Genomic DNA, 12,485 nt, shown 5'->3' with positions numbered 1-12,485 from the left:
GATTAGCAGGGTAAATACGTGGGATTACCAAACCGGATGGGACTGTTGCCGGTTCAGGCTGGATGGGCCGAATGGCCTCCTTCTGCAGTGTAGGGATGCGATGATTCAATGCATAGTTCTACTACCGTCCTGTTGGCCCAGTGCCTAATTCTTACTGTGCTGTCCCATTGTCAGTGTGTCTCCTTCTGTCACTGCATTGTTGCAGAGTTGTCCACTGTCATCACATTATCAGATTGCCACTGTGTTGTCTGTCTGTTTTGCTATCGCCAGGGTATCTTGTGATCATTGCACGCTCTGTTGTCACTGTGCTATCTCCGGTCACTGTATTGTCTGGCCATTGCCAATGTGCTGTCTGAAAGCTGAATGTGAATTATTGACTGATCTCATCTCCTTTCTGTGTATAATTGAGTCGAACCTCAACAATTCCAGTGTGCTGGTCTTCATTACACTGCCCGCAGCACTAATGTCAGATAGTGGAAACTGTGCACTATAGAAACCAATGCTTAAAGTCTGCTTCTGAAGCAGCTTCAGTTATAGGGATATTGTCCTGTTTCACCTCAAATCTCATATCTGATCCAGTGTTGAGGCTATCTCCTCTGGAATATTGCATTTCTATAGTGCCTGTCATGACTTTCCAGAGGCCTCAAAGTGATAAACAGCTGATGAAGAGGGTGGCACGGTGGCGCAGTGAGGGTGGTACAGTGGCAGAGTGGTGAGCACTGCTGCCTCACAGCCCCAGGGACAAGAGTTCGATTCCAGCCTTGGGTGACTGTCTGTGTGGAGTTTGCACATTCTCCCCGTGTCTGAGTGGGTTTCCTCCAAGTGCTCCGGTTTCCTCCCACAGTCCAAAGATGTGCAGGTTAGGTTGATTGGCCATGCTAAATTGCCCCTTAGTGTCCAAAGATGTGTAGGTTAGAAGGGGGTTAGCAGGGTAAATGCATGGGGTTACAGGGATAGGGGCCAGGTGGGATTGTTGTTGGTGCAGGCTCGATGGGCCGAATGGCCTCCTTCTGCACTGTAGGGATTCATCTATGATTCAATGAAGTGCTTTTGAAGTGTTGCCATTGCTGTAATGATGGAAATGTGGCAGTCAATCGGCACACAAAGAGAAATGTGATGATGACCAGATAATCTGTCTTAATGATGTTGGTCGAGGGATGAACTTGCCCAAGACAAATGGAGAAGTGACTTTCAGAAATGACAGTTGGTGCACAACAGCTCTGAATTATAACAATTTATTTATCCATTTTGTGGGATGTGGGCATCGCTGGCTGGGCTCATCATTTATTGCCCATCCCTAATTGTCCTCCATTTCAGAGGGCATTTGAGAGTCAACCACATTGCCATGGCTCTGGAGTCACATTTAGGCCAGACCGGGTAAGGATGGCACATTTCTTTCCCTAAAGACCTATAGTGAACAAGATGGGTTTTTCCAACAATCGTTGATTCTTAATTCCAGATATTGTTTATTGAATTCAAATTCCACCATCTGCCGTGGCGGGATTCGAACCTGGGACCGCTGAGTTTCTGGATTAATAGTCTAGCAATAATACCACGAGACCATCACCTTCCTTTGGGTTGGCAACCCTATTCTCCCAATTTAGGGCCCATGCAGGGGGCGAAGGGAATGTAATGGTCTGGCTCCAGACCAATTTGTTGTAAATTATTTAATCTTACAGTGTCTCCAATGTACCCCTCCAAGGCATCATCCTGACTTGAAACTATATCGCCCACCATTACAACACTGTAGCGAGGTCAAAATCTTGGAATCCCCCTCTCTAACAGCACTGTGGATTTACCTACACCACATGGACTGCAGTGGTTCAGGAAGCCGACTGTTCTTTACATTGGCAATCGACAATGGATTTCATGGTCATCAATAGACTTCTAATTCCAGATTTTTACTGAATTCAAATTTCACTGTCTGCTGTGGTAGGATTCGAACCGGGTTCCCAGAGCATCACTTGGCTCCCTAGATTCTAGTCTCATAACAAAACCACTCTGCCATCGCCTCTCCCCTCAAATGCTGCAATAAACAATGCTTCACTCTTGCTCAAAAGTGAAACATAAAATCATTTTGAGTATTGCCAAGAAAAGAGACACAAGTCAAAATTTTGCATCTTGCACTCATAGAATCATAGAATCATACAGTGTAGAAGGAGGCCATTCGGCCCATCAAGTCTGTACCGACCACAATCCCACCCAGGCCCTATCTCCTTAACCCCATACATTTACTCTAGCTAATACCCTGGCTGGGAGTTTTGCTAGAGTGTTTCGGCAGGATTTAAACTAGTGTGGCAGGGGGGTGGGGAACAAAACAGGAGGTCAGTAAATACTGAGGCTGGGGTCGAGCTGGGGGCCAGGGCAAGGCTAGCTAAGAAGAGGAGCACTCTGGAGGAGGAGGACCTGACTGGGCCTGGAGGTCTGGAGTGCATCTGCTTCAATGCGAGGAGTGTAACGGGTAAAACAGACGAACTTAGGGCCTTAATGCTTGTGCGGAATTTGGATGTGGTTGCGGTGACGGAAACTTGGTTAAAAGAAGGACAGGACTGGCAGCTGAATATTCCGGGGTATAAGTGTTTTAGGCGAGACAGAGGAGGGGCTAAAAAAGGTGGGGGAGTAGCGATATTAGTTAAGGAGCATATTACCGCGGTGCAGAGGGTAGACAACTTAGAGGGGTCATGTACTGAGTCGCTGTGGGTGGAACTCAGAAACAGGAAGGGTGCAGTCACTATGCTGGGGGTGTACTACAGACCACCCAACAGCCCACGGGAAGTGGAGGAAAGGATATGTCAGGAGATTCTGGATAGGTGCAGAAAACATAGGGTTGTTGTAGTGGGGGACTTTAATTTCCCTGGCACAGACTGGAAAGTGCTTAGAGCTGGGGGACCGGACGGGGAGGAATTTGTAAAATGCGTACTGGAAGGTTCTTTGGAACAGTATGTAGATAGCCCGACTAGAGAGGGGGCTATACTGGACCTAGTTCTGGGAAATGAGCCCGGTCAGGTCGTCAAAGTTTCGGTAGGGGAACATGTGGCAAATAGTGACCACAACTCTGTTAACTTTAGGATAGTAATGGACAAGGATGAGTGCTGTCCTACGGGCAGGGTGCTAAATTGGGGGAAGGCTGACTATAGCCGGATTAGGCAGGAATTGGTGGATGTTGATTGGGAGAGGATGTTCGAGGGTAAGTCCGCGTCTGGCATGTGGGAGTCTTTTAAGGAACTATTGATAAGGCTGCAGGATAGGCATGTGCCTGTAAAAAGGAAAGATAGGAAAGGTAGGATTCGAGAGCCGTGGATAACCAGGGAAATTGAGGATCTGATTAAAATGAAAAGGGAGGCGTACGTTAAGTCCAGGCAACTAAAAACAGATGGAGCTCTGGAGGAATACAGAGAGAGTAGGAAAGATCTCAAACGGGGAGTTAGAAGGGCAAAAAGAGGTCACGAGATGTTCTTGGCAGGCAGGATTAAGGAGAATCCTAAGGCATTCTATTCATACGTTAGGAACAAAAGAGTTGTCAGGGAGAAAATCGGACCTCTCAGGGACAAAGGAGGGGAATTATGCTTAGAACCCAAGGGAATAGGGGAGATCCTAAATGAATACTTTGCATCGGTATTCACGAAGGAGAGGGGCGTGTTAACCGGGAGTGTCTTGGAGGGAGGTGTTGACCCGTTAGAGAAAATCTCCATTACAAGAGAGGAAGTGTTAGGTTTTTTAGGGAACATTAAAACTGACAAAGCCCCAGGGCCTGATGGCATCTATCCTCGACTGCTCAGGGAGACGAGAGGTGAAATTGCTGGGCCTCTGACGGAAATCTTTGTCGCTTCTTTGGACACGGGTGAGGTCCCTGAGGATTGGAGGATAGCGAATGTGGTCCCGTTGTTTAAGAAGGGTAGCAGGGATAACCCTGGAAATTATAGGCCGGTGAGCTTGACGTCCGTGGTAGGGAAGTTGTTGGAGAGGATTCTTAGAGACAGGATGTATGTGCATTTAGAATGGAACAATCTCATTAGTGACAGACAGCATGGTTTTGTAAGAGGGAGGTCGTGCCTTACAAATTTGGTGGAGTTTTTTGAGGAAGTGACAAAAACGGTTGATGAAGGAAGGGCCGTGGATGTCGTCTATATGGATTTCAGTAAGGCATTTGACAAAGTCCCACATGGTTGGTTAAGAAGGTTAAGGCTCATGGGATACAAGGAGAAGTGGCTCGATGGGTGGAGAACTGGCTTGGCCATAGGAGACAGAGGGTAGTGGTCGAAGGGTCTTTTTCCGGCTGGAGGTCTGTGACCAGTGGTGTTCCGCAGGGCTCTGTACTAGGACCTCTGCTATTTGTGATATATATAAATGATTTGGAAGAAGGTGTAACTGGTGTAATCAGCAAGTTTGCGGATGACACGAAGATGGCTGGAATTGCGGATAGCGAAGAGCATTGTCGGGCAATACAGCAGGATATAGATAGGCTGGAAAATTGGGCGGAGAGGTGGCAGATGGAATTTAATCCGGATAAATGCGAAGTGATGCATTTTGGAAGAAATAATGTAGGGAGGAGTTATACAATAAATGGCAGAGTCATCAGGAGTATAGAAACACAGAGGGACCTAGGTGTGCAAGTCCACAAATCCTTGAAGGTGGCAACACAGGTGGAGAAGGTGGTGAAGAAGGCATATGGTATGCTTGCCTTTATAGGACGGGGTATAGAGTATAAAAGCTGGAGTCTGATGATGCAGCTGTATAGAACGCTGGTTAGGCCACATTTGGAGTACTGCGTCCAGTTCTGGTCGCCGCACTACCAGAAGGACGTGGAGGCATTGGAGAGAGTGCAGAGAAGGTTTACCAGGATGTTGCCTGGTATGGAGGGTCTTAGCTATGAGGAGAGATTGGGTAGACTGGGGTTGTTCTCCTTGGAAAGACGGAGAATGAGGGGAGATCTAATAGAGGTATACAAGATTATGAAGGGTATAGATAGGGTGAACAGTGGGAAGCTTTTTCCCAGGTCGGAGGTGACGATCACGAGGGGTCACGGGCTCAAGCTGAGAGGGGCGAAGTATAACTCAGACATCAGAGGGACGTTTTTTACACAGAGGGTGGTGGGGGCCTGGAATGCGCTGCCAAGTAGGGTGGTGGAGGCAGGCACGCTGACATCGTTTAAGACTTACCTGGATAGTCACATGAGCAGCCTGGGAATGGAGGGATACAAACGATTGGTCTAGTTGGACCAAGGAGCGGCACAGGCTTGGAGGGCCGAAGGGCCTGTTTCCTGTGCTGTACTGTTCTTTGTTCTTTGTTCTAATCCCCCTGACACTAAGGGGCAATTTAGCGCAGCCAGTCCACCTAGCCTGCACATCTTTGGACTTTTCAGGGCAGTCTTTAAGAATACCAAATTTCAAAGGAAGTAACATTCTTTACTGCATGAGAGGAAAGTGCTGATTGGTTAGCCAGTCAGCTGGCATTGCCTACCACACAAAAGAATAATGTGGTATATGGGTTTCAGTGCTGGTGTGATGCCAGTACATAAGCTGTATTTCCCAATGGCAGGCAGGCATGTCAAATAGCACACCCCTCCAGCTGTTCACAATGGGCAGAATGTTGACAGTACTCAAGCAACCCATGCTTTACAAAATTCAAAACGTGGAGCGGGATTTTCCAGCCCTTCCCGCTGGCGGGATCTTTCGGTCCCGTCGAATGTGACCCCGGACGGCAGGCTCCCTGGCAGCGGGGTGGGAGAGGCACCCAAAACTCCAGTGGGAGCAGAAGGACCTGCCATCGGCCAATGGCGACCTGCCTCCACTGCCGGAAAACACGCTACGGGGAGCGCCAGAAAATCCCAGCCATAATGTTGGCCTTTGTGTTTGGATAGAACTATCCCAAATTTGTTAAGAACTACACTAACAGCCAGATTAAGATGATCAGTCAGACTCACGATGGAGATCACTTATGCTAGAAGCTACACAGGGCAGCTGGCCTCTGCAAGCAGAAAGTATATGTCCAGGCATTGCACCTTTTTTTAATTGAACAAAAACATGGAATATTACCCAGGTGCATTCTCCATGGCAATGCCTCAACCAATCAGAACTGACTGACCAATCAACCAGCACCCTTTTCGCATTTGTTTCTTCCTTTGAAATTTAGCACTCTTACATCTGTCCTGATGAGTACAAGATGGAAAGCTTCAACAGCATGTCTCTATATTCAGTAATGCTTGCCATCCAATCAACATTCTCTCGTCGCACAGTAAAAATTGTTGTTTGGCCCCATACATTGATCTTCTTGCAAAGTGTCCTGCCTGATGAGTACAAAATGAAAAGCTTCGACAACATGTCTCTCTATTCAGTTATGCTTGCCATCCAATCAGCATTCTCTTCTCGCACAGTAAAAATTGTCATTTTGTCCCATACATTTGTCTTCATGCCTGATGAGTACAAGACGAAACGCTTCGACGTATCTCTTTTTCAGCAATGTTCAAAGTTCTGTACCACCAAACCGCTAGAAAAGAATGTTATTATCTCCTCGTTCTGTCAGTGCTACTGAGATGATTGCAAACTGACTTAACAAAGAGCGTGATTGAAAGTATCTCATTGCCTTTGTGAAAATCATGGCCAAGGTCTCAAGGTCTGATACATCCTGTACTGTTCATCTTTAGCTTCCCACTCCCATCCTACAGTAACTGCCAACCTATTCAGTACTCACCCTGGTCTGAGGAGAGGGCATCAACCTGAAATATTAAATCTGTTTCTCTCTCCATACCGGACTCATTGGGTTTTCCAGTATTTTCTGTTTTTATTTCATTCAGTAACCCGCTGCTGGTCTCATCCAGAGTCCTGTACTGTGACGATACTGTGCCTTTAAAAATGTATTTATGTCATGTTTCTTGTGAGGGGTATGTTTTATACTTCAGCTCTGATTACGGTGCAGATTGTCTACAACTGGCAGTCCATATGCTGAGAATGCAGCAGAATAATTGCTCCTAATGAGTGGGGTTTTCGTTTTAATCTGAGTTAATGCAGTTTTGTTATTTTTAGGTTTGTCCCCTGGAGTTTCAGAGTAGGATTTAATTACACTGTTTGACAAGAAGATTGAAAAAAGAATCAGAAGAAAGATGACCAAGGGCTGGGATTCTCCGATCTCGCCCACGGCTGGGATTCTCTGATCTCACCCGTGGCTGGGATTCTCCGATCTCGCCCGCGGCTGGGATTCTCCGATCTCGCCCGCGGCTGGGATTCTCCGATCTCGCCCATGGCTGGGATTCTCTGACCATGCCCGCGGCTGGGATTTTCCAGTTCCGCTGCAGCGAATGAAGATTTGACTGAGCACCAAATTCTCCGTTCTTACTGGCAGCGGTAGCGGGCTAAGCGAGACTGGAGAATTCCAGCTAAGGGTTTTTCTAGCAAGTTGTTAAGACCGACAGTGCACCGCCTGAATGGGTGACGGAACTATATCCAGCAGTAAATCCCGAAAGGGAATTGGTTATACACTTAAAAAAGAAAAAAAGTGAAATGTTAGGGGAAAAGACCAGGTGATTGGCAGTTCTTCCAAAGAGCATGATGGGCTGAATAGCCACCATCGGTGCTATTTGATTCTATGATAAACCACGCCACCTTAAGATCTATCGTCTCACCTTCAAAAACATGCTGAAAGTAAATGTCTCTGGCTACACTTTAAGTTGTCCCCTATTAATTTGTCTGGACTACTTGCTCCTTGTATAGTATCTTGGGGCACTCCATTATGCGGAACGGCTTGTCAAGTGCTTTTTTGGTTTACTGATGCTGCTTTCTGTATATTTATGGACTTTCTCTTAGCTCGGGATGCCTGAAGAAGAATTATTCTAACTCATCACCCAGTAATGAAATCGATTGGTAAGTGACTTTCTGTGAAGATATGTGCTTGGGTTAGTTCTCTTTTGAGGCAATGTGGGAGAAAATTAAATCTTACACTCTGCTGGCATATTTGAGATTTGCTTAGGACTAGAAGAGTAAATCTCCAGTGACGTATTTGTAGAAAATTGATAGTTTTTATCTTCAATTCTGCTGCCCTCATTTTGAGAAGATACATGGGGTAATTTCCTCTGTTTGCAGTTTCAAGGCAATGGAAAGCTAAGGGTGGAGGACATCACTTTATACTTCAGTCACCTTTTCACACAAGGGATGACGTGGCAAACTATAACTCATAGCAGGCAATTTTGCGCCTGCAATCATGCCTATGGCTAGGTTCGTTACCATCCAGTCAATGTTGGGAACTCACAACTAGAATGAAAAATGAGCTTCTTCTGTGGTGTGCAGCTCACCATCTAATGGAGGAAAACAACATTCTCTCATTAGCAACCGAAAAGAGGGTACAAAAAGGTTTACCGGGATGTTGCCTGGTTTGGAGGGTGTTAGCCATCAGGAGAGGTTGGACAGACTTGGTTTGTTATCACTTGAACGTTGGAGGCTGAGGGGTGACCTGATAAAAGTTTACAAAATTATGACGGGTATGGATAGAATGGATAGTCGGAGTCTTTTTCCCAGGGTAGGACTGTCAATTAGTAGGGGGGGAGGTTTAAAGGAGATGTGAGAGGCAAGTTCTTTTACACAGAGGGTGGTAAGTGTCTGGAATGCGCTGCCAGAGGAGGTGGTGGAAGCAGATACATTAGCAACGTTCAAGAGGCATCTTAACAGATACAGAAATAGGAAGGGAATAGAGGGATATGGACTGCGTAGAGGCAAAAGATCTTTCGTTTAGAAAGGCGTCAAGTGTTGGCGCAAGCTTGTTGGGCCGAAGGGCCTGTTCCCGTGCCTAACTGCTCATTGTTCTTTGAAAACTATTGTTGACTGCCAAATACTGAAATTAAAAGTCTTGAGCAAACCGTTTCCACTCCCCATTTGTCCATCACGCCTCCATTCTTCAGCCTTGCAACCCAACCCCAGACCTTCTTTGACTCATGAAAGTGGCACATGCTTTCTAATTCATCCATTCCATGTTCCCTCGCGATGCGCATTAGCTGAGAGGAACACCATAAAGTCATTGAGTGTATCAGTGCAATGTCAAGCTGTGTGATGATGTTGATGCAAGCCAATCTTCTATAGCAAAGAGTGCATTCTCCAAACATCAAGAATTGCCCTGTGTAGGAATAAGTCAAGATGTTAAAGAAAGAATGATCGATTTTGGAATTTGATCCATGGGATTGAAACATGGACCTTGAGAAAAAAAAAGACATCCAAAACTCTAGAACATTGTGGATTGTGGTTCTGGAGATAACTGGGGCCCATGAGTTGCAGAGAACACAAGAACTGTGAAGAAATCCTAAGGATGGTGGAGGGGGAATGATCGTTCGTGAACATCATCGCCAAAGGGCAGCAAGGTCGGATTTGCCATACTCTAAGGCAGGAGATCTTAATGAACAAGGTGATTGAAGGAAGCTCAGAGGAATGTAGACCAGGAGGGGGAGAAAGAGAATGATAAAATTAGACAACTTGAAACTGAGGAATAAGGAGAAAAGTGCGCGCATTCCCTTCAGCTCTAGGGCGTGTCCCGCCGCAGCGGGAGGGGGAGAGACGGTAAAGTGGCACGGTAGCACAGTGGTTAGGGCGGCACGGTAGCACAGTGGTTAGGGAGGCACGGTAGCACAGTGATTGGCACTGCTGCTTCACAGCTCCAGGGACCTGGGTTCGATTCCCGGCTTGGGTCACTGTCTGTGTGGAGTTTGCATATTCTCCTCGTGTCTGCTTGGGTTTCCTCCAGGTGCTCTGGTTTCCTCCCACAGTCCAAAGATATGCGGGTTAGGTTGATTGGCTATGCTAAAATTGCCCCTTAGTGTCCTGGGATGCGTAGATTAGAGGGATTAGCGGGTAAAATATGGAGGGATATGGGGGTAGGGCCTGGGTGGGATTGTGGTCTGTGCAGACTCGATGGGCCGAATGGCCTCTTTCTGTACTGTAGGGTTTCTATGATTTCTATGATTCTATGAAAATGGGAGGATCCTATAAGGGACTGAAAGTGCAAGTCTGAGGCATGGGGAAAGGAGTTGAGGACCGGCCCTTAAGCCAATCACCACTGCGAAATATTAGCTCAGATGGCAAGAGAGTCGCAGAGAATTTTTTCCCCATATGCTCAGGAGATGAGATTTCAGATTTATACCCAATCATAGTCAGTTCTGCAGTTTCTTTAGCCTCATTGTGGGAGCAGAGTTGAAATGCATGTGCAGAAGATGGATTAAATAATTGAGTTTGATATACAGATGTAAGGATTTTTTTTATAATTCAGATAGGATCCCCACAGAATTCATTCCCTTTGCCAACAGTGCACAGAGGCAGCAGTGTGTGCCACCTACAAGATGGCAGTCATGATGTGGAGATGCCAGCTTTGGACCAGGGTGGGCACAGTAAGAAATCTCCAGGTTAAAGTCCAACAGGTTTCTTTGGTATCACGAGCTTTCGGAGCGCTGCCCCTTCATCAGGCGAGTGGACAGTCCGAAAGTTTGTGATACCAAATAAACCTGTTAGACTTTAACCTGGTGTTGTGACACTGCAAGATGCGCCACACCAACTCGCCAAGCCACCTTTGACAGCACCTGCCGAACCCGTAATCTTTACCTTCTGGAAGGGCAAGGGGCAGCAGATACCCGGGAACGCCAGCACTTACAAGTTCCCCTCCGAGCCACTCAGCATTCCGACTTGGAAATATATCACCCGTTCTTTCATTGTCGTTGGGTCAAAATCCTGGAACTCCCTCCCTAACTGCGACTGTGGCTACACCACACGGACTGCAGCGGTTCAAGAAGGCAGCTCACCACCGCCTCCTCAAGAGCAATTAGGAACGAGCAACAAATGCTGGCCTTGCCAATGACGCACAGAGCCCAAAAAATAAATAGATTTCTAATGCCACTTAGAAGTGACATGTAATGTTTCTGAATGAATTGCTGGGTATGACTCAGATTTTGAAAGGTACATTCAAACTGTGCTTTTTTTGTTTTCTACAGGGGATCTATATTTTGGGTGAACAGACCTCTGCCACTGTGGGGAATTCAGGTGGGTGACAGAATGCAATGAAAGGAAAATGAAGAGTCTGTTCAACATATTGGGGAAGATTCTCTGCACTCTCTATTTAGGCTGCAATACAAATGCATTCTTTGTGTGTACATCGGCTATTTGCTTTGTCGTAAATGCATCATTTACTGGGCCAGAGTATGTCACTGGAATCAGCAACTTACTAAGGTCTGCATTCATTGTCAAATGCTTATTAACCATCTTTAAAATTGACCTGAAGGCGCATTTAGCACAAGTAATTGGCAAGACAGAGGGAAGTCTATGAATTTCTGCACTTACTGTATGTATGGAGTTTGCTACGCGGGACTATGATTTTGCATCGAGTGTCAAGAATGGGCGGCATGGTGGCACGGTGGTTAGCACTGCTGCCTCACAGCGCCAGGGACCCAGGTTTGATTCCGGCCTTGGGTGACAGTGTGAAGTTTGCATGTTCTCCCCGTGTCTGCGTGGGTTTCATCCAGGTTTCCTCCCACAGTCCAAAGATGTGTAGGTTTGGTGGATTAGCCATGATAAATGTGTGGGGTTATGGGGATAGGGCGAAGGAGTGGGTGGCATGATAGCAGAGTGGTTAGCACTGCTGCCCCACAGCTCCAGGGACCTGGGTTCAATTCCCGGCTTGGGTCATTGTCCGTGTGGAGTTTGCATGTTTTCCCTGTGTCTGTGTGGGTTTCCTCTGGGTGATCTGGTTTCCTCCCACAGAAGACAGAAGTCTCAAAACAGCAGGTTAAAGTCCAACAGGTTTATTTGGCAGCACAAGTTTTCGGAGCACTGATCTTTCATCAGGTGAGTGAGGACTTGTGTTCACAATCAGAGCATACACAGACACAAACTCAATTTACAAGATAATGGTTGGAATGCGAGTCTTTATAGGTAATCAAGTCTTAAAGGTACAGACAATGTGAGTGGAGAGAGGGCCAAGCACAAGTTAAAGAGATGTGTATTGTCTCCAGCCAGGACAGTTAGTGAGATTTTGCAAGCCTAGGCAAGTCGTGGGGGTTACAGATAGTGTGACATGAACCCAAGATCCCGGTTGAGGCTGTCCTCATGTGTGCGGAACTTGGCTATCAGTTTCTGCTCAGCGACTCTGCGTTGTCGTGTGTTGTGAAGGCCGCCTTGGAGAACGCTTACCCGAAGATCACAGGCTGAATGCCTGTGACTGCTGAAGTATTCCCCAGCAGGAAGAGAACACTCCTGCCTGGTGATTGTCGAGCGGTGTTCATTCATCCCACAGTCCAAAGATGTGCGGGTTAGGTGCATTGGACATGCTAAATTGCCCCTTATTGTCCCAGGATATGTAGGATTAAATATGTGGGATTACACGGATAGGGCCGATTGGGCCTTATCCCAATGTGGGATTGTTGTCGGTGCAGATCCGATGGGCCGAATGGCCTCCTTCTGCACTGTCGGGATTCTATGAGTGGACTTGGGAAAGATGCTCTTTTGGCGAGTCGGTGCAGACTT

The 12,485-nt window shown here is 46.8% G+C and overlaps 1 protein-coding gene across 1 annotated transcript in view; it reads left to right on the top strand.

Annotated features, from left to right (window-relative positions):
* Positions 1–12,485, top strand: part of kcnt1b (potassium sodium-activated channel subfamily T member 1b) — a 423,250-nt gene that overhangs the window by 221,526 nt on the left and 189,239 nt on the right. The window contains exons 4-5 of the mRNA XM_078226287.1: positions 7,800–7,856; positions 10,958–11,006. Of these exons, the coding sequence (XP_078082413.1) occupies positions 7,800–7,856; positions 10,958–11,006 (106 nt within the window). The remainder of the gene's footprint in view (positions 1–7,799; positions 7,857–10,957; positions 11,007–12,485) is intronic.

This window comes from Mustelus asterias, chromosome 13 (assembly GCF_964213995.1).
Source record: "Mustelus asterias chromosome 13, sMusAst1.hap1.1, whole genome shotgun sequence".
Classification (NCBI taxonomy): domain Eukaryota; kingdom Metazoa; phylum Chordata; class Chondrichthyes; order Carcharhiniformes; family Triakidae; genus Mustelus; species Mustelus asterias.
The sequence above is the reverse complement of the archived record's forward strand: the minus strand, read 5'-3'. Positions and strand labels throughout refer to the sequence as shown.